Source organism: Brachypodium distachyon, chromosome 3 (genome assembly GCF_000005505.3).
Source record: "Brachypodium distachyon strain Bd21 chromosome 3, Brachypodium_distachyon_v3.0, whole genome shotgun sequence".
Lineage (NCBI taxonomy): Eukaryota > Viridiplantae > Streptophyta > Magnoliopsida > Poales > Poaceae > Brachypodium > Brachypodium distachyon.
In genome coordinates this window covers 27,911,577-27,937,583 of record NC_016133.3, presented here as the reverse complement: position 1 = coordinate 27,937,583, position 26,007 = coordinate 27,911,577, and the positions used below count along the sequence as shown (strand labels likewise).

General features: G+C 44.2%; 2 protein-coding genes across 3 annotated transcripts; both read left to right on the top strand.

Annotated features, from left to right (window-relative positions):
• The first annotated feature begins 3,225 nt into the window (after nucleotides 1-3,225).
• LOC100833602 (protein RRP6-like 1) lies at nucleotides 3,226-10,839 on the top strand. Its single transcript, XM_003573904.4, has 14 exons — nucleotides 3,226-3,970; nucleotides 4,394-4,549; nucleotides 5,567-5,725; nucleotides 5,809-5,892; nucleotides 6,088-6,167; nucleotides 6,285-6,335; nucleotides 6,451-6,550; nucleotides 6,872-6,954; nucleotides 7,036-7,081; nucleotides 8,257-8,344; nucleotides 8,420-8,589; nucleotides 8,734-9,018; nucleotides 9,099-9,212; nucleotides 9,947-10,839. Exons 1-14 carry the CDS (start codon nucleotides 3,263-3,265, stop codon nucleotides 10,541-10,543), a joined length of 2,721 nt encoding a protein of 906 aa, XP_003573952.1. The 5' UTR covers nucleotides 3,226-3,262; the 3' UTR covers nucleotides 10,544-10,839.
• A 246-nt stretch (nucleotides 10,840-11,085) lies between these two features.
• LOC100845503 (cationic amino acid transporter 3, mitochondrial) lies at nucleotides 11,086-16,621 on the top strand. 2 transcript variants are annotated; one of them, XM_010236452.3, is made up of 15 exons: nucleotides 11,296-11,420; nucleotides 12,024-12,120; nucleotides 12,203-12,284; nucleotides 12,915-12,999; nucleotides 13,102-13,242; nucleotides 13,361-13,479; nucleotides 13,573-13,669; nucleotides 13,834-14,006; nucleotides 14,119-14,185; nucleotides 14,411-14,569; nucleotides 14,649-14,829; nucleotides 15,234-15,360; nucleotides 15,599-15,705; nucleotides 15,811-15,886; nucleotides 16,117-16,621. In XM_010236452.3, exons 2-15 carry the CDS (start codon nucleotides 12,072-12,074, stop codon nucleotides 16,235-16,237), a joined length of 1,584 nt encoding a protein of 527 aa, XP_010234754.1. In that variant the 5' UTR covers nucleotides 11,296-11,420; nucleotides 12,024-12,071; the 3' UTR covers nucleotides 16,238-16,621. The 2 variants fall into 2 exon arrangements, with proteins under 2 accessions (XP_003571806.1, XP_010234754.1); XM_003571758.4 differs by having other exon boundaries at nucleotides 11,086-11,420; nucleotides 12,083-12,284.
• The last annotated feature ends 9,386 nt before the right edge of the window (nucleotides 16,622-26,007 follow it).

Genomic DNA, 26,007 nt, shown 5'->3' with positions numbered 1-26,007 from the left:
CATGAGCCTTGATCCTCAAAAACGTTTAGTGGTGTTTGAGAGAGCACAACTCTACTTGAACTCCTCACCATCTTCAAAACACCATGCTCCGTCGCCGTAAGAGGTTGTTTGGTGGTTGGGTTTGCTCGGATTTAGATCATGAAGCACTTCATTTAAAAAAAAGGACAATAAGATACCTCTATTTTTTTCATTCATAGTGTGAACAAGAACAAGCTTACCAAAAAATCACGTGCATTGTTTTGTGGCATGCGTGTACTCATCAATTTATGGAATCATCCCAAAATAGCAATGCACGAGGTGACCTTGAGGTAACCCATTAATCCATCAAGAAGTGATAATCGTTATCCATTTTTGCCTAGTGCTAGAACTCCGAGAAATAGCACATACATATACAAAAACACTTGATGCGGCCTGAACTCGAAAGGAGAACACATAGAAGCAATTTATAACTTTAGAAAATTAGCTCTTTTAAACATTTATACAACCTGAAATCTCGTAAGTAGCACAAAGATGGTAAAAAAAAGAACAATGGGCACAACAAAGTTCAAAGCCGGATACACATGAATACAATAGCAGATTTCGTCGAACAATAGTTTCCGCAACATATATGGCATTGATGTTATTTTTCTCTTTCTAAACAACTTTGTGGTGGAGGATCCCATATGCATATTGATATCCTTTTGCATTTTTGGTTGTTCAAAATATATTTACTCACCCATAGGGAGTTTCTTTCGGATAACTAGTGTGCCTTTCCAATGTACCCATCATGAAAACATGAAGGAAAACATCCAGTGACATAGGGATCATTCACTCCCGTGCTAGAAAGGACCTAGTAATAAAGGCCATGTGGATGCCACCTCCTCCTGATTGGACAAACACCAACGTTGATGGTGTCTTCGGTCATGTGGTGGGGCAGGCTAGTATTGAGTTGATAAGGTGGAGTTTACTCCTGATTATCTAGCATGATAATTTGAACTTTTTTTGCTTCTAGTTATTAATATGGATTAGAAGACCGAGCCTATGAAATTTTGGGGTTTTTCAATTTGTTGTCTTGCCCATCCTGCTCCCTCCGTCCTATTTTTTGTGGTTGCTTTAGATTTTTCACAGATATCAAGGAGGCGAAAACTGCAATCACCAGATGTGATGAACGGTGTGTTTGGTTTAGAGCGTCGGGCCGCCGTGCGGTGCCAACCAGCCCAAATCAATTTTCTCGGGTGTTTGGTACAAAGGCGATGCCACCCACGAGCGAATAATCCCACGAAACAGCGGTTCGCGTGAGTCGCTCTTTTTGGCCGGACCACGCGGCTCACGGACGGCTCGCGCAGAAATCTCTTCCGAAAAGCTCGTTTCCCCTCCGTTCTCTCCAATCTCCCGACCCCTGTGATGAACGCTCGGTGGCGGCGACGGGCTGCGAACAGCCGCGCCGGCGGTCCGCGAGCAAGGGCAGCGGCGGCCGCGGTTCGCGAGCACGGCAGGCGGAGGCCGCTGCTTGGGCGGCGGCGGAGGCGGCGCGAGATGAGGGGCCTAGGACGCGAGAAGGGCGGCGGCGAAGGCCACTCGCGAGGAGGCAGCAGGTGGTGAGCAGGGCGACGGGCTCGCGAGGAGGGGAGCGGTGAGCACGGCGAGGGCTTGCGAGGAGGGGGCCAGCTCTTGAGGAGGCGACGGACGGCGAGCAGGGCGCCCCTGCTCGCGAGGAGATAGCGGCGGAGGCAGCCTGCGGAGCGGCAAAGCGCGGGACGGCACAGACTGCAGGGAGTTCCGGTGGGCCTGCAAGGCGGCGCCGGCGTCGAAGGCGAGGTGGAGGACGGCGCCGGCGTCGGAGGCGAGGTCAAGGGCGGCGCTCGGAGTCTGGTTCAGCTTGACCCATCTTAACCAAACACGAGAGTTTCTGCCCATTTTATCCAAACATGAAATCCGGTCGGCTCCACTCGTAAATTCTGATCGGAGCCAGCCCACCATCTTTCACCCACCAACCAAACAAACCCGAAATCCTCTTCCCATCCCTGCTCAAGGCCCACCCCACCGTATTTTTTTTTACATGTATATATATTATTAATAATACAAAAAATCCCAAAACCCCGAAAAAATGTTCAAAAGGCCCATTTGCCCCACCCTAAATAAAAATTCCAACTCCGTCACTCCCTGCTTATAGATGCATGAGCCAAATAAGCTTTATTTCTTGGCTTCTTTTCAGGATTGGACGGTGCTGGTTGCATGGACATCCTTTCAATATTATTGTGGCAGAGGCATTAAATCACATGTAGATGGTTAAGGCATTCTTGGGACTATATAGAGAAAAGCTGTTGCACACTTGCTTGAAAGGGACCGTGTGATTTGAATAAAATGCCTATAAACGCTGGACGGAGGGAGTAGTTCCTTTGTTTCCGGAATCATTTGAATCAAATATGATTCAAAGATGCTCTTAACCTTTTATCTTGGTCAATTATTGTATACTTGCATGTATATTCGATACATTGATCATGCAATACAAGTGTCAGAATAGCGACTAGCAATGTAATATTCATGCAGGATCAAGTGACATGCGATCTTTAATACTACACGATTCAAATGATGTTTTATTGGGCACAGAAAAACATTGGATTCTTACCAAGATGTTGGAGTGCATGTATTTTTTATTTAAAAAAATGTACTACGTTTGTTCCTAAATATAAGAAGTTCTAACTTTGTCTAAGTCAAATTCAAAGTATGGAATAAGTATACTATAAAAAATATCATGATAGATTTAATAAAACTATTTTAGAATTGTAGATTTTTGCAATTTTTTCTATAAATTTAGTCAAATTTTAAGAAGTTTGACTTATAACAAACCCATAACTTCTTACATTTAAGAATAGGGAGTATTAAAAATATTAAGAAAAATTGTATATCATTTGCAATCATTTGAATGAAACGATTCACTTAGGGAAAAAAATAATCTAAATCCTCAAAATATCCTTTGAATCAAAGAGTGCGTTGTTCTTGTGATATCGTCTACAGCCCACCTAACCTTGACGAAGGACGTTATATCCGCGAATCTACATTTTTCTGGAGTAAAACGAGCTCAAAATTTAAACATCACCGTGCGCTATTTCCACCTTTGCACAAAAGCAAACAGATATTTCTGTTATCGAACCCTAAAACCAAGCAAAAAACGAAAGTAACTAAAATAAATAAAATTAGGTCGATTCACATGTTACAGGCCGCTCCCGTCTTCTTCTTCTCCCATAAACCCTAAACCGCCACTTCCCCACCCAAATTCTCGATGGAAGCGGACGAGGCCCCGCCGCCGCCGCCGCCGCCGCTGTGGAAACAGAACAAGTCTGCAGCGGCCATCGAGTCCTCTTCGGGACCCCTCGCCGCCGCCGCCGCGCGCCTCTCCGCCCGCTCCCGCGCGATCCCGCTCGCCCGCGACTTCCATTTCTACAACAACTTTCCCTCGTTCAAGTCCCCCGTTGGCGCCGCCGCCACCAAAGCCGAGTCCTCCCTGGGCATCCTCGGCGAGTCCCCTCTCCTCCCGAAGCAGCAGGAGACGCCGTTCCCCCAGGAGGACCTCGACGAGGCCTACGACTGGCTCGTCGCCCGCAACGACGACCTGCTCGAGATGTTTGGCTCTTCCGCCGACGAGTTCAAGGCGCGGCGGGAGAAGGAGGAGGCCGAAGGCCGGAAGGACGCGCCGCAGGAGATATCAGGGGATGGGTTCCAGGTTGTTTACGGCAAGAAGAAGAAGAAGATGGGCATGGGGGAGGAAGAAATTGGTAGAGGTCAGACCTTTGGGGCTTCTGGTTCTGTGAAGATGGCTACCATGGACAAGGCTGCAGCATCGGGGACAAAGGCAAAGGTTCCCTTCCACATCCCCAGCATCGCACGGCCGCAGGACTTGTACCGCATTGTGGTGGATAATACGAGCAAGCCGTTTGCGCATGCTTTCCTTGAGCGGAGCGATGATGGTTGCCGTGCCATACACCCACTGGTTAGTGCTTTTTGCACACATTAATTTGATTAGAAATTTATGAAAATGATGCATGGAAGATGCCAGTAATTATTTCCTACCGAAGTAAGTAGAGAATTTATAGAATTAGGAAGACTGTTGATGAGTTGTCTAATTATTTAAATAGAAGCTGTTGGTACATAGCCATCGAAATGGTCATTCTTGATGTGATAATAAATTGTATGAATGAAACTAGGAAAAGAAAATTACCTGAGTACTCTGGAATGGAAGAGCAGAAAATGCCTTTTCAGCAGTGTTGTTAATTTGATGTCATTATTACTGTTACACAAATCGTTTAGGGGTGCCATTTTCTTAGTCTGCATGACTATGTCAAATGTGCAAGACAAATTGACTTGCATGTGAGCAAACTGCAAAATGTGGTGTGACATGGTTGTCTCGTTGCAGGAAAAACTCCCTATGGAGCAACTATTTGACAGACGTGTTCCTGAAAGTGAGCCATTAAAACCACCTGCTTTAGATGACACCCCTTTTACATTTGTCGAAGACCGGAAAACCTTGGAGGTGCTGGCGACGAAGCTGAAAAGTGCAACTGAGTTTGCTGTAAGTAGCTGTACTATTAGTAATTCAAGATTTTCTTGTTTCCACTTCATACAACTAAAATATTCTTCTTGGTTATGCCTATCTATAAACAATTTGAGGTGCAATATACTTTGGGACTACTTTTTGTTTTGTTCGAAATTATTTGAAATGTTAATTTCTTTGCTGATATCAACAACTGATAGTACCATTGTGAACATCACAGTTGCAATTGTAAGTGTGCTGTGTGCTAGACTCCAGTGCTAAATCTGTATGGGAAATTGAGTCTTTGTCCCCTTTAGAGTTGTTAAAGTGCGTACATGGGAAGTTCAATAATCATATTTGTATACCATGCTGCAAATATTAAATAGTTATATTCATATGGCATGCTGCAAATACAGCTCTTCCTCTTTGTCAGTTTACCATTTTGGCCAAATCTGAAGATGTTCACACTACATATGAACTGTTTGATGATGGTAGTTAGTTATGAACTTAAGTTGATTTGCTAAAGTGTAACCAATAACCATTCTCTGCACATAATCATAAGACCTTGGTGGTGAATCTGATGGATCCTACTAATAGTTATGCCATACTGGTACAGCCTCAATATTAGGGCTTACACATAGCAGCACCTTTAAAATTTGCATGGAGCAGTTAGGTTTCATTACTTAGCACTATCTTTCTTGTCTTGTCAACTCCTCCTTTATTGCCAATAGCTGTTCCTACCTCCTCACTACCAAAATATACTCCCTCGGAACCGTTATACCCTGGGCGTTATATTTCTAACTAACATTCTGAATTACTGAATAGATCGCCTAGTATAATGGAATGGAGGGAGTAGTTAGCATTATTTTCCCATTTTCATTGGATATTTCCAAGAGGACTAATCACAATTTACATCATAGGTTACACAAAATGTGGGCAGCGCTATCCTTTTTTTGTGCTACTTACTATTGCTATTTATTTGCAGTGTGTGTAAAATTGTAATAGATTCTTTTAGGTGTCTGGGTACTGATCAGTTTTTAATCTGACTGTTTTCAGGTTGATTTGGAACACAACCACTATAGGTCTTTTCAGGGTCTCACGTGCCTGATGCAGATTTCAACAAGAACTGAGGACTTTATTGTGGACACTCTTAAGCTCCGCAAATATCTTGGTGAGAACTTAAGAGAAGTTTTTCAAGATCCAACTAAGAAAAAGGTACATCTTGCTCTTTCCCTACATCTGTGTTCTTGCTATTTATTGCCCAAAGCCAGTTTCTCATTGTTCTCATGGCAAAATAGGTAATGCATGGCGCAGGTCGTGATATAATATGGTTGCAACGAGATTTTGGAATATATGTATGCAACCTTTTCGACACAGGCCAGGTATAAATCCCAGTTCAGTTATAATTTTTTATAGAATCCTTATCAGGCCCGTGGTCCTCCTCAATTTCCATCATCTGAAACCAGTAAAACAGTTCAGTTACTTTCTGTTTTTCTTTATGTTTAATTCTTTAGGTAAAATCATCGTTTTGATGTTCCGTTAACTGAAGATTGATATTCTGTTCTAACTGCAAACAGGCTTCAAGAATCTTACAGATGGACCGCAACAGCCTGGAGCATCTTTTGCATCATTTCTGTGGAGTGGTAGCAAACAAAGAGTACATACTAATTCCTCTTTACCTGCTGCACACATCCTACTGCACATTTTGCTTATTTGCGTTGTCAATTGTCATGACTATTTTGAGGAACATGACTGAGACATACATTTCTTGCAGATACCAGAGTGCAGATTGGAGATTGAGGCCACTTCCTGATGAAATGACCAAGTACAGTGCCTCAAATTCCTTTTCGATTGCCAAATTTTGTTCTTTATTTTCTTCTGAACTCTGCTCTTGCTAATCATGTCCACCAAGTGTGTCTGATTGTGATTATTCTGTGCAGGTATGCTAGAGAAGATACACACTATCTGCTGTACATATATGACTTAATGCGTTTGAGATTGGTGAACGAGTCTTCAGATGAAAATGATCTTCTTTTGGAGGTATATTTTTGTTTTTGTTCACTAGCCATGTTTGTTTGACTGATGGTCAAGATTTTTTGACTGTATTGTTCAGTTGCCTCAGTCAGCAACAACTTCTATGCAGCACCTGATTCCCCTTAGTTTTTGCAATTGTTTTAGTGCTTGAATGTCAGAATTTGTGCTCTGTGAATTGATGTAAACCTGCTGGGCTTGAAGAACACAGGCTCATTATTTCGATGTACTCTTATTACTTATGGGTTGATTTAATGACTTCAGTAATTGAACTGGTGTGCATTGTTGAGCATACAAGCAAGTAAGCCGATGTGTCTTCCATTGCTGCAGGTTTGCAAGCGGAGTAATGAAATTTGCTTGCAACTATATGAGAAGGAGCTGCTGACTGATTCATCATACCTATACATTCATGGGTTTGTATTTCTCTTGGTTTACCCTTTTTTGTTCTGAAAACATGTTCAAGTATTGTAATGTCAATTTTTATGTAATTGCAGATTGAAAGAAAATGAATTGAGTGCAAGGCAGCTGGCAGTTCTGTCTGTAAGCACCTTTTTTTTCTGTTTGAAGTGTCTGCAGTTCTGCATAATACTGGCATATTGACCCTTCATAAGTTTTCTGCATTTTGTGAACCTTGATTGACAACGAGGTACCTATCAGGCTGAAGATAGCTAGACGGGGCATGGCTGCGGGGGATTGGATAGACATAGACAAGATGAGAATATTTGGAAGAGAATTAGATTGGTTCTTTTTTGCTGGGGGATTGGATAGACATAGACAAGATGAGAACATATTTGGAAGAGAATTAGATTGGTTCTTTTTTGCTTGTCTCAAACATAGATACATGACATGCTTATACAGCGGATGCTTAGGCCCTTGACAATAAGGACTCCTAATAAATTATACCCTTCAATCCCTCCGTTTCTAAATGTGTGTACATATGGCAATTGTAGACCAAATAAAGCAAGGGGGACAGTGCCATTTACTCCTGCTATTCATTACTTGCATGGCACACCTCGTACAATTCAGTGACTAATTAGCTTTGCATGCATGCGTTTTCATTCAGTTCTAATCCCCTCATACTATTCAACGACCAATTAGCTTTTCTGTGCGCATTAATAGAGAAGATTAATTAGGTTTTGGGAGTCCAAATGTACAAGTATTTTGAGGAAATCTGCGGATGCTACATTTATACAAGTAAAAAGAAACAGAGGTGTACCATTGTCTAGAGGACACATGACCTCCATCTGTCCGGACTCCCAGCTGCTATTCCATAGCACTAGATACATGCATACAGTGTTTTGCTGGAAATGAACATGTAGTTCTTCAAAGCACAAAGTTTGGTCACTGGATGTTTCTTATTTATACAACATGTTGGAAATGAACATGTAGTTCTTCAAACTCCATATTTGTGTGTCAAAGTCCACAACAGTCAGACAGACAGATGGTGCTTTGCTGGAAATGAACATGTAGTTCTTCAAAGCCCAAAGTTTGGCCCTTTGTGGTTGCTTTCTTATTTCTACTCTACTGTTGTAGGTGGTCCCTGATTTCTGTAACTCTAGATGTCCTAAATTACTGGAAAGTCACATCTTAGTTTTATTTAATGAAACTGTTCTGCTTTGTGTTATATGTCTTTGCTTAGCTAGGGTGCTAGACTACCAGTTAAGGCCATATAATACTTAGTTACAAGTGCTTCGTTTAATTGGTTTCCATCACAGGGTCTATATCAATGGAGAGATAGTGTTGCTCGTGCTGAGGACGAGAGCACTGGTTATATATTACCCAATAAGGCTCTACTTGAGATAGGTATTACTGATTTCCATACATCGTTTACATGCATCCGTTAGCTTGGCTAACTTATTTTTTGAATTTGGATTACAGCAAAGCAGATGCCTTTGACCTCTGGGAGGTTAAAAAGAACAGTAAAATCAAAAAATCCATTTCTTGAGCGCCATCTTGGTCATGTCATTACTATCATCAGGAATGCAATTGAAAATTCTGTTGCTTTTGAAAGTATAGCTGAGCAACTAAAGAAAGGAAGGCTGGAAGAGGTACTTTACTGATCTGTTGTGAATCTCTAGTTACCTTACTGTTGCAATTTTATGACAGTATGTCGAAAGTAACTCTTGCTCTGAGATATACCAAAAATTCACCTGGAATCATGACTCCTGATACTAATCTATCATTTTGTGCAGTTACTGGTGGCAGATGCGAAGAACAGCACTGAAGACACTGAGATGATTCCTGCTGTCAACGCCGATAATATTGAAAGTAATTTTGTTCTGAGTGATGGATCTGCTCTAGTTCCCACAGTGATTACAAATGTTGTTACTGCTTCTTCCGGGAATGTTACGAGCGGAGCTTCTTTAGGTAATTTGCAGCTTGGTAACATCACGCCTGAAACCAAGAGCTTGGTAACTTTGTCCGGCCCTACTGGACTAGCAGATACAGAAGTACTCACTAACAGCAGCCAGCAGCAAGTAAAGAAACTGTTTCAGTATTTGTTGGTCATTTCTTCTACTGTATTTGCAATTTGCATCTTAACAGCTCTGTTGTGCAGGTAGCAAAGGCCAAAGTTCAAGTATCGAAGAGACCTACGGCTTTTGGTGCTCTGTTAGGAAAATCATCTTCTGGAAGAAGGCCAAATCTTTTTCCAGGGTTTTCAAGTGAGCAGGTATTGCTTGTTTCTTCTTTATCTCCTTCTCTCTTGCCCTATTGTAGAATCTATAAATAAAGATGTTGACATCTTATATTAGGAGTACATAGTTGATGTGAACTAATTTACTAATTGTTTTGTAAAAGTTGTTGCGTCCATATCCCAAGCCTTGGAAAATAAGTGCATGTAAATAAATTATTAATCACGAATGTTGTGTTCCAGGGAGAATGGGTGATTTACCAAGAGCCCCCACTTTAATCATGTAGTTGAGGGGTAAGTGGGTAATAGTCTTCCCCACTTCCTCTTTATTCAACATGTATTGCTGCATGGGGCTTAATTGACAGACCCACATCTGATCACTCATTAGTATACCCACTGTTTATCTTTCTAGCTGCAACCAAAATGCTGCCTGAAATTCGGTAGGTGCATCCTAGTTGTGGAAAGGTTGATGACTAGTATTCAGATCGAGCTGTTATGTGGTTCAATGTGGTGCTCAGTAAATGTTTTTGGTGTGGCAATTTGATTAAACGTGGCAGAACCATGTATTTGTGTTGAGTGCGACATTGTGTGACGTGAGAACTTTGCATTCACTAATCTGTGATATATAGAATATACTGGCTTTATGAATGCACATCTTTGTCCGGTTTCTCTGTCCACATTTTGCAACGGGAATCACTTCTCCCCATTTGTTTTGCCTATTAATGCTTTTGTCCATATCCATCCTGACTTTGTTTGCTGTGTTACAAATGCAGAGCAAGAGTAAGGTGGACAAGATAAAGTCATCCGTGGTGCTACCTTTCCACCATTTCTCAGGTGGTGTGAAATCCCCGGCTACTAGCCTTCCAGTAGCAGAGTTGGCGTACTCCGAACCGGAGAGCATATGTAATGACCCTGCTTCTCAGATGGAAGAAGTGATTCAGTTGGACACTGGAACACATAACCATCTTCCAGAAAACTGCAATGTAGATGGACAGAACCATTGTGAACCTGAAGACACCGAGATGTCTAGCTCCCCTCGCGAGCTATCCTCTGGTAATGAGCAACGCTTCCGGTCTATCAATGAGAGCAGAAACGTTCAACAGAACCACAAAGCATTGGAAGAACCTGAATTTCACGACCAGCTGAAGCCCTTCGATTATGCCGAAGCTAGAAAGAATATTTCATTTGGCGAGGTTAAATCTGAGAGAAGAAAAGACAATGCAGTGGCCAGGGCAATCAATAAGGATTCTGGAGATAAACGGAGAACTTCAAAACAACCAGGTGGCGAAGAGGACGAGGGGGATTTCCAGAATCCACGAAGGAGACAGGCTTTCCCACCTTCTGGCAATAGGAGTGCTACGTACCATTAGTAGCTGAGAACGTGAGATTCATAATAGGCATTGTGATCGTAAGATATAGAGATAGAAGAGTGTACGTGGGATGAGCATTATCTGGCATTCACCAGTAAGCTACCGGAATGGAAATATTTTGGAAACAAAGTTTGCTGCTTTCTCATGTTCTTCCATGTGAAACTATGGAGGGGCCCCATTTTTGCTAGTGGGTGACTAACACAAAATTGATGAAACTATTGCTATGGAACTCGTGCATGTGAACTCGGTAATGGAATGTTGTTCTCGCATGCAAGAAGGGAAAATGAAACTGACTCATATTACTTGTCTCAAATTTATCAAAATACGAATGTGTTTATGTTTAAAAAGCGTTTATATATATATATGTAATATTTTGATGATATATATATAATATTTTGCACGAGTGATATGGGTGGGAGGTATATGTAATATTTTGACGATATATATATAATATTTTGACGAGTGATATGGGTGGGAGGGAGTACATAAATTCTACTTACTTTAACTACATAAGAGTTTTGGGCTGAGTGCTACTCGTATTCTTCATCCTAGTACCGAGAAAAGTCAACGCCATTACCATTAGGGACGAAACATACAAGGTCTCATTCGAGCGCACCGATTTGGGAATACCCATCGTATCCTCCCTTCGTGCCCTTCGTCTCCGTGGCCTCGGCTTCTCCCTTCAGCCCCTCGTCGCTGAAGGGACGGTGGTCGGGCATGGAGCAGGGACGACGCCTCTCCTGGTCGGATTTGCAGTGCCTGGCCCGGCGGAAGCCGGCGAGCTCCACCGTTCGCGCTGGCGCTGGTGCAGCAGCGGTCGGGGGAAATGGCCGAAGCCTTGCTAAGGCGCTCTCCGTTCCCCATCTCATGGCCATTGGTATAGTCGTCTTCTCATCCTAGCGTATTTCGGTCTGTTTTGTCCAGAACAAGGAACGCCGGCGTTTTTTTCTTCTTTTTGTTGACAGTCTAGCCGCCGCTGAAATACGATTTATTCTGATTATTCATGGTGCGTGTGCTCGATTTATCACCGCAGTGTGGTCTTATGATCGAATTTGTATCGATAGTTAACAATCGTTGAAATAATATTCCTTCGTGGTTAGCCCTGGATCATCATCATCTGAATGTCCGCGTTCTAGATTGCTTGTAACTTGTAGGTGCGATCTTAGGATTGCTTTTACATGAACTGTTAGCTAGTTTACCACTGTAATTCTTGCAACTGGTTTATGGTAACATGTTACATTGCTACCAAGTCGCATTCACTAGCTGGATCTATTCAACAAAAGATGGCTATGGTTTCTCGAAACATTAAGAGATAGAGAGAAAATGTAAAAATGTTTTGAACATTGTCTGCGATGCCAAAATCCATCATCAAGGAAATTTCAGTGCTGTAAAGCAAAAGATCCATCTGTGGCAATTGGTTTCAGAGTTCATTTCCAGAGGGTTACTGACTTACCATGCCTCCATCGTGGTTTACTTTCAGATGCTGGAAGTTGAACATATGTGATTCTTATCTCACTATGTTATATTGATGGGCATTAGGTGTTGGCTCGACGATTGGTGCTGGCATCTATGTCCTGGTAGGAACTGTGGCTCGTGAGCATGCAGGACCAGCCTTGACAATTTCTTTTCTGATAGCTGGCATTGCTGCTGCTCTTTCAGCCTTGTGTTATGCCGAGCTTGCTTGCCGGTTCCCTTCAGCAGGAAGTGCTTATCACTATTCTTATATTTGCATTGGAGAGAGGTACTACCACAAATGTGCAACTCCATTAGCTTCTTGTTCCTTTTCTCTCAAGATATTTGGCCAAGAGTAAAATACACCACTAGTCCATGAACTCGGCAAAAATGAACACTTTAGTTCACGAACTCGGAAAACGCACACTTAAACCCCTAAACTGGGACTACTGTGTCACTTTAGTCAAAAATGTGTCGGCGAGGCTTAAACACACCACGTGGCTGCCACGTCAGCTTCAGCCAGGACCACGGACTGCTACTCGATTTTCTCAGGATTTTTTTTGCAAAATCACCATGTCCGAGCCGCCCCGCGAGGGGCAAGGCGGCCGCGCCCAGACATGAATCTTGGGGCCCTGAGAACCACGCCGTTGCAAGAAAAAAACCCCTGAGAAAATCGAGTAGCAGCCCGTGGTCCTTACCGAATCCAACGTGGCGGCCACGTGGCGTGTTTAAGCCTCACCGAAACCGTTTTTGGACTAAAGTGACACAGTAGTCACAATTTAGGGGTTTAAGTGTGCGTTTTCCGAGTTCGTGGACTAAAGTGTTCATTTTTTCCGAGTCCATGGACTAGTGGTGTATTTCACTCTTTGGCCAACTTAGTTGGTACTTCTTCTGTAATTCTTGTCACCAAATTAAACAGTGTCGCTTGGTTGATTGGTTGGGCTTTAATTCTGGAATACACAATTGGTGGATCATCAGTGGCCCGTGGCATCTCACCAAACTTGGTAATGTTCTTGTTTTCTCGATTTGTTTTTGGTTATGTTCCCTACTAAGCTCTCTTCCGATATCTAGGCTATAAATAACCAGATACCGTTTTTTTTTCTCAGGCTCTATTTTTTGGTGGCGAAGACAAGTTGCCATTCTTTCTAGCCCAAATACATGTCAAATGGCTTGATACCGCAGTTGATCCTTGTGCTGCTATTCTTGTCCTGATAGTTACCGCATTACTCTGTCTGGGTATTAAGGAGGTAAATATGTCTTGTTCAGTTTGTTCTATAACTGTATGTAGCTTATATCCCATGAAATTTCTTGCTATTTTGGACTTAAAATTCCATGGTTACTAAAGTACAATCAGGTCCTAATCAGAGCTCAGTTGTGGAAGGCGTTATCACCATTGCAAATGTCGCAATCATGCTGTTTGTCATTTGTGCCGGAGGATGGTTAGGATTCCAGAATGGCTGGCCTGGTTATAATGTTCCGAAAGGGTAAGTTAATTTATAAATCACACTACAATTGCGTATGGTGTAAATTCTCGCTGTGGTGTTGGTATGGCTCTGATATTTGCTTGGTTGGTATAGTTACTTCCCTAACGGTGCAAGTGGAGTTTTTTCTGGATCAGCAACCCTCTTCTTTGCATACATTGGATTTGATGCAGTTGCTAGCACAGCTGAGGAGGTTTAATTTTGTTCTTTCATTTAAGAAGTATTTGTGTTCCTATATGGTTTAAATTCTTAATTTGGTACTTCAGTGTAGGACAGTATTAATGCTCAAGTCCCCGCAAAAAAAAGTATTAATGCTCAAGGACATGATTATCTTGTATTCATCAAAGTACTTTCCAGGTGAAGAATCCTCAACGTGACCTTCCATGGGGAATGTGTCTGACCTTGTCATTATGCTGCTTCCTCTACATGATGGTTTCTGTTGTTATTGTCGGTCTGGTTCCATATTACGCAATGGATCCTGACACTCCTATTTCATCTGCATTTGCTCAATATGGAATGCAATGGGCAGTGTAAGTACCAGCTTCCCTTTGAATCAATAACCTGGCTATTAAGACAATTATATCACATTTTGTATTTATGCCAGTTCTGACCACCACTTCATTGTACTCTGTTGAAATGTAGGTATGTCATTTCCAGTGGGGCTGTTCTTGCTCTCATTGCATCGTTGATAGGCGCTATACTCCCTCAGGTACATGAGATTTGAGAAATTAGATAATTGGTGCAGGATATGTAGGTTGACTAGAAAACATAATACTGGGACTTCTTACCCTACTAAACCTTAGGGTCTTGCAAAAAAATCATCTATACGTTTAGATAGGGTAGATGGTTATCTTATTTTTATTGAGGAACAGACGATTACGCAAATTACACCAATAACTAGAACTGATTAGTTGCTCCTTTTGTCTTTGGTCAGCCAAGAATTGTGATGGCTATGGCAAGAGATGGACTGCTTCCACCAATCTTCTCAGCTGTTGATCAAAGAACTCAAGTGCCAACCTTGAGCACAATCTTGACTGGGATATGTGCCGCCATTCTTGCTTTTTTCATGGATGTGTCAGAATTGGCAGGGATGGTAATATGTTACTGGCCATGTAAAATGCCGAGTGCAGAGCTACTCCAGGTAATAACAGTTTCTTGGTCTGTTTGTTCAGGTAAGCGTGGGCACACTATTGGCATTTACAATGGTTGCCATTTCTATTTTAATAGTAAGATATGCTCCTCCAAGTGAGATGCCAATGGAAGGGGCTGATCCAGGTTCACTTGAATCACTAGCTTCACACACTGACCATTCAGAGCCAGTTGTGGAAATTTTGGAGGATCCTTTTGGCAATGGTAATGAAAATAATTTAATTTATGTACCCGTTTCAAAGAGTTATCACTTGTGTACTGTTGTGTTTATTTCGAGTTAGCAGCAGTGGTAATATCTTCTTTTTTGCGATTAGTTGACTTTATAACTCAATTGAATGATCTGTACATGCCTAATTTGGCCATGATCGATGTTGTGTTCCTTTCTCAGCTTGCATCCACTACACAAATGAGCTGCTGCTACCTGACCAATTAACTCCTCTTCATTATTGTTTTGTTCTACGTTGTAATCCTCAAATATAATTTGCATTGCAAGATATCTTTTGTCACCAATGCATCGTGTTTTACAGCCTCCTAGCTTGCCTTTCACAATTACTGATAAGATGTTGCTACTTTTTTTTTCTAATTTATTTTCTCCTTTATGGAACCAGTTAAAGCACCTACTGCCAGTGAGGTTGCCAATATGGTAAGGCGACAGAAAGCCAAAAGGTGCATAGTACTGGTATGCTTTGGGGTCATTATCTTTGCATCTGCGGTTTCTTTCTCCTCTTTGCCATTGTAAGTGATAATTTCATCATTTTTCTGCCTCATGCACCCCTAATATTTGGCTAGTGAAATGCAAAACGAATTGTCATTGCTGGCATGCTGGGTCACAATACTACAAGTATAATTGCAACATTATATACGAGGACAAGTTAGTAACGCGAAGCATGTTCTACGTGTGGATACCAAAATAATTGTCAGCCTTTTCAGAAGGGAGACAATAATTATGCTGATTTTTCTCTACTTTCTGTAGTTATTTACGATGCACGGCATGTGCCTTAGGTAGCTTGCTCTTGCTCGGTGCTACCATTGCACTTTCGTGTATTGGACAAGACAAAAGCTCTTCAAGACAAACCGGAGGTATAAGCTCTGGACGACATTATTTTTCCGCCAAATTGGTATGCGAGTTTGCATGGCCTGATTATATAATCTTAAGAAACCTGAAATTGTCTAACTATTTCTCAGGTTTCATGTGTCCGTTTGTTCCTATACTTCCAATATGTTGCATCCTCATCAACGTGTACCTTCTTATGAACCTCGGGTAAGAAATTTAGCTTGTATACAACCTTGATGCAGTTTGCTTGATGAAACCAGGAATACTTGCAGTATTTACCTTTCATTCTTGCAGTACATTGGAAACAAATCACTTGGAGTTAGGTACCCTTTGGGGTTGCCTATTTCCTAATGAGTTCTTAACCTGGTTCTTGTAAGTAATGATCCTAGCAACTTCTGAAGATAATTTGGATACCGTACTTGATTTTTTTATCACAGGAGTCACACATGGATCCGTGTTTCTGTCTGGCTAGCGGCTGGTGCATTGATATATTTCTTCTATGGCCGAAGGCACAGTTCACTGACAGGAACGGCTTATCAGCGCGTATCATCCGCATAGGCGAAGCTCTCGTGAAGCTCCTTCTCCAAAATTAGGACTTTGCATGATCTATAGAAGTCTTGATGTCCACAAATTGGCGTAAAGAAGTGTCTGTAATATATTGTTGGGGATTCCCGAGTCCTACAGATTTGAGCAAGAAACTGAAGAACCTTTATTCTGAACTCTGCAGAGATGTAGAAAGCAGAAACAAGTATAGGCACCCCCAGTAGCAGCATTGCATCGTGTAATTGCATAGGATTTTATCTCTCTTTACTGTCAATTTTTTTTAACATGTATGGACAGAATCACGAGAATCAAAACATATCGTATTACATCAAGACAGAGATTAAAGTTCAGTAAAAAGTGCAGCCAAAGATGAGCTGTCAAGGATGAGTGGTTTTGGTCTGGCATTTTGCATGTTAGAGATGTCTTCCTTGGCTGTTGTAGGAGGCTGGTTGGTAATGGTAAACGAACCAGATTCTGGTTAGATGAATGGTGGGGGGAGAAATCCTTGGCCCTTCAGTACCCCAGACTTTTTCGTCTTACTTTCAATGCTCATATTTCTGTACATTGTGTTTTTACTGAAGGATGGGGTGTTATTAGATTCAGAAGGTCTTTGGTTGGGGAAACTCTCCGACAGTGGGAGGCCTTGAAACTTAGCTGTGAACTAGTAACTCTGGTTGATAGAAAGGATAAGCTGTTTTGGAAACTGGAAGCCTGAGGTAGATTTTCAGTTGGATCTTTGTATAGATCACTGAAACGTTCCCAGGTGCCCTTTCCATATGGTTTTTTTTGGAAGGTCAAATTACCACTGAAGATTAAGATTTTCGTTTGGCTAGTTAGTAAGGGTAGTATTTTGACAAGAGATGTGTTAAGTAACGGGGGAAAGGGCAGTGATCTCTGCCTGTTCTGTGGAAGACGGGAATCCATTGATCACTTATTCTTTACCTGTTCTTTGGCTCAATATTTCTGGAGAGTTGCAACAGTCTGTTTTAACTTTCATCGAACACCCTGCTCTGTACAGGACTTGCTAGATGTTTGGTTATTGCAGTTTAGTAGACGGGAAAGAAAGTTAGTTATTGTTGGGGTGACGGCAAGCATTTGGATTATTTGGAAAACTCGCAATGACGCTTGCTTTCGAAACAAATGGCCAAGTGATCCGTCATATGTTTTGTTTACTATTTGCTCTACGATTGATTACTGGGCTGGATTGCAGAAAGACGATATGAAGGAGGTGCTTCGACAGTGTTCTCGGCGACTGTGGCGGGTCTCGGCTGAGGCATTAGGGGTGGGCGCCGCTGACCTTCCGCCTGACGAACTGAATCGCACCTTCGCTGGAGACTGCTCCTGCTGAAATTTTCTGCTGGGTGCTTCGAGTTGTTTGCTTCTGTAGTTTTAACAGCTTCGCTAGGGGGCTGTTTTCCCATCTGGGTGGGCAGGCGTTCAGTTAGCTTTGCTGTTTCAGTCCAGCTTTTCCCTCAAGTTTGTTGGACCTGTGTTATGGAATATTTATGTAAGACTGAATATGGTTTTCTTTAATGAAGTCGGGGGAATATCCTCTGTTATAAAAAAAAAAAATCTCAGTTGACAGATGAGAGTCGCGTGATTAGTATACCTGGACGTCATTCCCCTTTTCTCTTTTCATAAATTCATTCTGAATTTAAAGCACAAACCATTGAATCAACTTATCTCTAACTAAAAATCATACGACTTAGTGCATAGATATAGCAAAACCGATATTTAAAACTTATCCATACACCAATACGACCGTGTGAGCCATGTACACAAATACATCTAACAAGGTGCCCCCTCACCAAGTAAAGACAGAGGGCAAAGCGAATCGAACTTAACTTGGTGAAATATATTCTCCCGATTATTCTGGCGCAGCGCTGCGTGTAGCCGCAGCCTGGATAGTACTTGTGGTACGACCCATCTTTTAAACTCGTTGATCGCCATATCTTGAATATCTGCAAAAGTCCAACTGCCGGATTGTTTTGACACTTGCTCCTGAAGCAGACTATTTAACCTTGCGGCCATGGACGGGTTTTCTGCACAGCGGCTTCCGAAGGATCGTTACCATCCCCCATCGATCTGACCAGATATCCCCAACTTGTGTTGCCATTATCCTTCACATAGATTAGTGATGTCGCGGGTAACCAACGTGGTGGCTTCGGCCGGTCAGCTGCAAGTGCTGCGTGATCATCGGAGCGATAGAAGCCTCTCCATGGATGCCACACCATGACACCATCACGTTTTTCTTTTAAAATACATGCTGCAGGTGGCTGATCGAGATGTGCTTTTCCAACCAACTTGTTACCTGCATGTGTGGACAGTTTTTTTTTTAGGTGGCATGTGTACACAGGTAGCTATGGGAAATATATTCGGCTCAGTTTGTCTGGGCTTTCAGAGCAGCTTTCAATGAAAAAAAGCTAAAGCCCAACCAAACAACGAATTTGGACCCACTTTGATGTGGGTCGGGGTGGCCCGATCTTTCGATGAAATTGATAACTCTCGATTTGGGTAGGAGGTGACGTTGACGATCCGACTACGGCCTATGAGGCAGTGCCTTAGCAATCGATACACCAACTCTAGAGGGTTATTGATCACGCGGGGGCACGATCAACCTGACCACGAAGGTCTTTGTTCCTGCAAGCAATCGAAGAACAAGCAAAAACAAGATAAATAGCGGATGCAATCTAAAATTGCGAATATACTATATCAAACCAATGTCTCAACGAGACGATAAGTTGGTCTTGACGACGGTAAAACAGGTGGTCTAACCGACACACGCGATTACACGAAAGTAGCAAAGATGGCTAAACTTTATCTAATCAAAACCCAAGGCTCCATAGGGGGGCTCATGGGGCATAAATAGGAGGAGGGAGAGATATTTTCGTCCACCTTGAGTAAGGAGGCCGAAATCCAACTCTATCTCTAACTTTCCTAACAAACTACAACTCTTTAGGAAACAGAAAAACAGATCCGTCAGCTTGTTTTCTCCGTCACGGTCAGCACGAGTCCAATCTATTGATGGGGCCAGATCTGTTGGAAAGGTCTTGTAATTACCTTTCCAACAAGTACTTGTTTGCTTGATTTGGACTCCGGATGCGGCCTGGGTGATTAAAACAAATTCGGGTCTCCTGACAGGTCGGACCCGAATCGGATTCAACTTTAATTCGTGATATCTTTCTCTAGCAAGCTCCGAATCATGTGCCGTTTGATTTGTTGGAAAGTAGACTTGATAGGCTTCACTTTGAATCTCCCTTTGCAGGCTATCACACTTCATCTTCACTTTGGACTTGTAAAGTTCAATAAGATGCCTACATAATAAGATTACACAAGATAGTAGCTCCGCCTCTTTGCAAGTAACGTATTGAAAACATTTTGTAATTGAATTCACCTGATTATAATTGTTATTAGATACACCAACAATTAGGGTTCTAATGGTTGTATCCATGGTTAGCATGTCCATATCACACTTTCTCACCAAATCCCAAAACTGCTTTTAGTTATATTGGACAAAGCACGTGCACAAGATACTTCTCGGGCTTCTTGAAAACCCAAGTCCGCTGTCTATTGGAAGTTGATAGAAATTACCAGGCATATGTCATCGCTAAAGTGAATTCAGCCAGTTATTTCTCTCTCATCTCTGGCCCGTGAAATATCTCTCCGTCTCTCCCTTCATCGATCCCATCTCCATTGGGAGCAGGGTCTCGCGCCGCCGCCTGCCCTCCAGCCGCCGCTGGCCGTTCCTCCCGGCCCGGCCGCCGTGGCCTGCCCTCCGGCTGCCGCACTCCTTCCCCGGCGCCCCTCCTGCCCCCACGTGCCTCGCATCCTCCCACCCCTGCCTTCCCTCCAGCCGCCGCTGGCCTTCTCAGATGCCCTCCTGGCCCGGCGTTCTCCCGCCGCCGCACTCCCTCCCTGACGCCCCGCCTGCCTCCACGTCTGTATCTCTCTCTTCGGACCAAGCTGTCTGCATCTCTCTCCGGCGCCCGCCTGCCCCCTTCGTTCTTGTCATCCTCGTCTCCTCCGGATCACACATCCCCGTTATTGTTCCTGCTAGTCAGACAGTGAACTACACAGGACGACATGATTACACAAGTCAAAATGTGTTGGCAGTATGTGATTTTGACATGAGATTTACCTTTGTTGTTGCTGGTTGGGAAGGGTCTGCCCATGACACATGGATTTTTAATTATAGTATGGACAAGTATGCGAGTACTTATCCCTCGCCTCCTGAAGGTAATTTATATGTTTACTACCTATGCAATACCAACTTATTATTTTATTATGTACGTGTAGCTAATAATTTTTGTCCCATGGATGTAGGTATATACGTACTACCTTGTTGATTCCGGTTATCCAAACCGGAAGGGATATCTAGCTCCTTTTAAAGGCCAAACGTATCATCTTCCAGAATTTCGGAATCGATGTCCACCGACTGGGAAGTTAGAGGTGTTCAAGCATGCTCACTCTTCTCTTCGGAATGTGATTGAGCGCTCATTTGGTGTCTTGAAATAGAAATGGCGCATTCTAAGGGATGTGCCGCAGTACAAGATCGCGAGTCAAACGATCATTATTAATTCTTGCATGGCACTTCACAATTTCATCATTGATAGCAAGCTACGCGATAAAGAGTTTGACAAATGTGATGCAGATGAAAACTACATGCCTGGAGGAGAACGAGCTACGCCCTTGCTTGGCGAGGACGTTTCAATTTCACACGACGAGAGCAACATGAACACCATGCGTGACAGAATTGCCAACTATCTGTATATCTCCCGACAAAGATAGACTGCTACATATTTTAGTAATATGAAAAACACTTATCTATATGAAGTATTAAATGTTTTTGATATTTTTAGGACCATACAAGAGATAAGCAAGCGATTTTTGTGTGTGAATGTGTTTTTGTATTTGTGTTGGTTGTCGTGCACAGGTTATACTGGTTTTATCATTAAAGAGACATTTCAGGTATTTCCTTAGCTCGCAGCTACTCCACAGCTATGTTGCCAAACAGCCAACCTTGATCACAGCTGCTTCCCCAGCACAGCAGCTTTGGCAGCACAGCCAGTCCACAGCCGCTTCTGTCACAGCCACAGCCCAAACAAACAGAGCCGAAATCGACCCACGGTCCTGTCCAGCAACAAGAGCAAGGCGGAGGATGCTCTTCGCCTCTTCCTACTTTGGATGGATATCCCTGAGGTACTCTCAACAAACCTTCGCTTATGGCACCCTTCTAGACAGCTTGTGCAAGTGCTTTTGGTCCCAGGAAGCTATAAGCTGTTTAGAAGGGAAAGCTTCCGTCTGGCTTAGTTCCGTCTGGCTTCTCCGTACTGTTCATACCGATTCGACTGGTTCTTTCCTGAAATAACAATGAAATTGCCCCTTCTGCTTTGGATTCCCGAACCGCCACCCCGTTCACTCGTCTCCACCGAGAAACACTGCCTTTCTATTCTCCCCAAGTCGCCACCACGCTCTCCCCTTCTTCCTCTAGATCCACGCATCCAGGCCAACGTGTGCCCGTCGGCGAGCATCTCTGGTGAAGGTCCCGCCGGCCACCGCCCAGCTTCCCTCCCTCCGGTCACCACGCCCATCTCGACGCCTCTCTCCCCAAAGATCAGGTCGTCCTTATCATGGCATGGAGCTAGCTCCTGTCACGGTCCAAGGTCCACACCCGAGCTGCTCATCCTCCTGCCGCATGCCCCCTCCGCCCACCGTCCAGCTTGCCGCCCCATTTCCACGAAGATCCAGTGCGCGGAGCTCCTCCCCCTGTCCCAGATCTGTTGACAAGATGCCCATCTTTGCCGCCGCCGGTGACTCCCACCTCCCTGTAGATGACCAGATTCTCTTTTGTCTTGAGAAATGGATGAACACTCTTCAAATGGTCATTGTTTTTGTTTTATTAGAGATGGGTTTGAGTAAAAGATTGTATTAAGTCCATATAACCTCCTGAACTTTGAGGATGTGACTGCTTTACCCCCTGAACTTCAAAACCGGATACTTTACGCCCTGAACTTTGCAAAACCAGTAAAATAACCCCCTGAGACCAACCTAAGCGGTTTTTGTAAGTGGTTTTGCTGACGTGACGACTGACAAATGCTATGCTATCATTTTTAGTGAGGGATCAGTAGGTTTAGGCAGGAAACCCCCTCAATTTCCCCCCTCTTGAAAATCGGGTGCTTAATTTCCTGAATCTTGCAAAACCAGATAAATCACCCACGGCAAAATGCCACACTATCAGTTTTAGAGCGGTAATCGGATGTAGCATTTTCTTTATTGCAAAACATCATCATTTCAGTTGCATCTCAAACCAAAACGAGCATGCTTACCATAAAGTAACAAATATCATACACTTACCCAAAAGCTAAAATAGCATGAACTGAGCTTGCTTAACATGTCCAAATATTTAAGCAACTAGACACTCGACACCCGCGTTGAGCTCGAGTTTCTGTCTAATTTCAATATTGAGGATGAACTATAGCTAGTTTATGGAATTGGGACGGGGGAAAATAAAGGGGAATGAATAATGAGAAAGATGAGGGGAAGTTGGGGGGTTCTCTTGCCTAAACCAATTATTCCTTCCCTACAACTGACAGCGTAGCATTTTTCAGTCGCCATGACAGCTAAACCGCCTACAAAAACCGTTTGGGTTGGTCTCAGGGGGTGATTTTGTCTGGTTTCGCAAAGTTCAGGGGGTTAAGTACCCGGTTTTGAAATTCAGGGGGTGAAGTAGTCCCATTCTCAAAGTTTAGGGTGTTATATAGACTTAACTCTAAAAGATTTGTATATGCTGACTATGAGTTTTCTGATCTGCAGCTGTACATGCAGCTTGTATGATAAAACATTTGCATTTTTGTATTCCAAAAAGTTGTTGTTCAAGTGGAATATATTTTTTATGCTCTAGAATTATGCCAAACCTTCAAGGGGATACATGTGATCGATGATTATGGGTGATTCGATTAATGATCAGACGTGATCGGTGACGTGGTTATGACTAACCACGTACTCGACTCGAGTATACCCGGTACAGTCCAGCTGGGGGCCCACAAGGAAGCCTACTACGACTCCAGGAGTCTACATGCCAAATCTTACAACACAAGACAAGGAAGATTAATTAGAGTGCATCTCCTCATTGTAACCGACTTGGACTCTACCTTAGACCTAAATTCCTGCATATATAAATGACCAGGAGGGGGAGCCAAGAGAAGACCCCAACTTAGAGAGAAGTCGCCTAGAAGCACTCATCAACTCTATGCATCTAGACTCTGCGGCACCCCATTGTAATCGACTCAGCAATACAGACCCGACAAGCAGGACGTAGGGGTATTACCTCATCGAGGGCCCTGAACCTGGGTAAATCGTGTCCCCTGTGTCCTTGGTAGCCGACGAGTTCGCCAACACACACACGAAATCTTTCCTAGATACAAGTCCATCAATATGGACATTGTCAAAGTAACATCTTCGTCATTGGCGCCATCTGTGGGAAAGACGTGTGTTGGAGTCGCGATCTCAGCGGTTTTAGATCCAGAAAAACCGTCATCGACTCAGGCGGAGTCAAAGATCCTCGAGTCCTCTACCGCTCGCCTCCAAGCCAACCCCGCAGTCCTCGACAAGCTTGATGCCTGCCTGGATCTCATATTCGGCGAGTTCCACGTCCGATTCAGTATCCTTCGACTACCGTGTCCGACTGTCTCGACTCCGGAAGAGTTGCTTCTCCTTTCTCCCTCAGAGAAAGACCCGCCGACAGGCTCGACAGGGCCACTCAAGGAAGCAAAGCAAGTCTCCTCTGGTACCTGCTTTGATTCTAAAGCTGATCCGTCCCCACGTGCGAACAGCCCAGTCCCTAGCGACGCTGGCGACCGCTCGGAACAAGGAAGTTGCCATGATGACCTCACCTTGTCGGGTTGACCCGACGAAACAGAACAGGTTTCCCTTGGAACCTACTCCGATTCTGAGAGCAATCCACCCCAGTCTGTAGAAAGCCCCGTCCCAGGCGACGCCGGCAACTGCTCAGAGCGGGAAGGATGCCATGGCAACAGCGATCTTGCGCCCAAGTGCGCCATCGCTCAAGTCTTCATGACAAATCACGTCGCCCCGAATCCGACTCCTTCGGCTGCGAGTGCATCCGCAAATCCACCGGCTGGATATTCAGCGGCAGAGAAGGCTCGAGTCCAGGAAGCTCTTGCATCGGGAGTCCTCATGAAGGATCCCACCGCCACTGAATTGCAATTGTATGCCAATTCTCTTGCCAGGGCCCAACACGACCTGAACAAAGAGAAAGAGGATTTCGTCAAGAAGCAAAAGCTTGAAGCTGAGAGGTTGAAGAAACTGGATGAAGATATCCAGGCACACAAAAGAACTCGCTCGGGTTCACTCAGCGATTCTGATGGGGCCACCCCTCCTAGAGCTCTCCCCAGACGAAACGTCTCGCGTCGTGACCACACAACCCGAAACCTGGCTCCAAGCTTCATGTCAGTTGACGGCCATGGCGATATGATATCAGAAACCCCGGAGGCTGTCTTGCTTGTAGTCAATACCTACCTACAAACAATCCAGCCACCCGACAGTGATCCGCGCTCGCGGCTTCACAAACAGATTCTGGAAGGATTGAATAGGGCAGGGGCTTCTTGTATCAACCAAGATTTCAACAACCGAAGGCCGCCACGGGACAGGACTCCATCCCGCCGCAAAGGAGAAATCTAGCACAACCTCGACCCGCCTCCACGAGGCCACAGGGAGCGCGACTCGCACCCAAGGGAAACACTAGGGTTCCCCCGGGTCGCAAACCACGATCGGCGAGATAGGTATCGCGACCGCTCGCCGAACTCTAATCACGAGGCCGAGACATGCGGAGCGCCTTGCTTAAGCCGTCGCATCCGCCAAGCTAGGATGCCCAGAAATTTTAAACTGCCGACCGATCTAGCCAAGTATGACGGCACTCAAGAGCCCAAAACTTGGTTGGAAGACTACCTCACCGGGATTCGCTGCCAAGGTGGTTCTCGTACTACCGCCATGCAGTGCCTGCAGTTGCAACTCAGAGACCTTGCACGCATGTGGCTAACCGGCTTACCACGAGACGACATTGACTCGTGGGATGAGCTCGTCCAAGCTTTCACCTGCAACTTCAGGTCCACGTACAAACGACCCGTCTCCCTCGAGCAACTCCGAGCTTGCATTCAAAAAGAGGGACAATCCATCCGTTCGTACATCCAGCGCTGTACCAACAGCAAACATGCTTCTGAGGAAGTCTCCGATGAAAGCGCCATAGACGCCTTCAAGCGAGGACTCCGACGAGTCGAACTCAAGGAGGAGTTGGCTCGTGTCCGGCCCGCAACCATCAGCTACCTGATGGAAATCGCCAATCGATGGGCCAACGGTGAAGACTCAGTTCGCAATGAACGGCACCGATCTCCAGAAGAAGAGGGCGATCGTGGTCACGATCGAAGGAGGAAGCGCAAAAACCGAGCCTTCGAAGAGTCACACCCACCTGATTTCATCGCAGCCGCCTCCCCGTCAGACTTTGGCTGTCGGGAGAACGGGAATCGCGGTGGAGGTTTTCGAGGTGGTGACAAGCGCAAGCAACAATGGCAGAGAAAAGGGAACCAACCCACCCTTTCTCAACAGCTAGCTTCCCCTTGCTCGTTTCACGTCTACAGGGATGAGCAAGGCAACATCAAGCCAAGTCACCCTCTAGCCGAGTGCCGGCGTTTCAAGGAACTACATGCTGAGGTTGCCAGGACACAGTAGTCGGCAACCAGTGCTGGCTTCTCACAACTACCTGGGTTGCT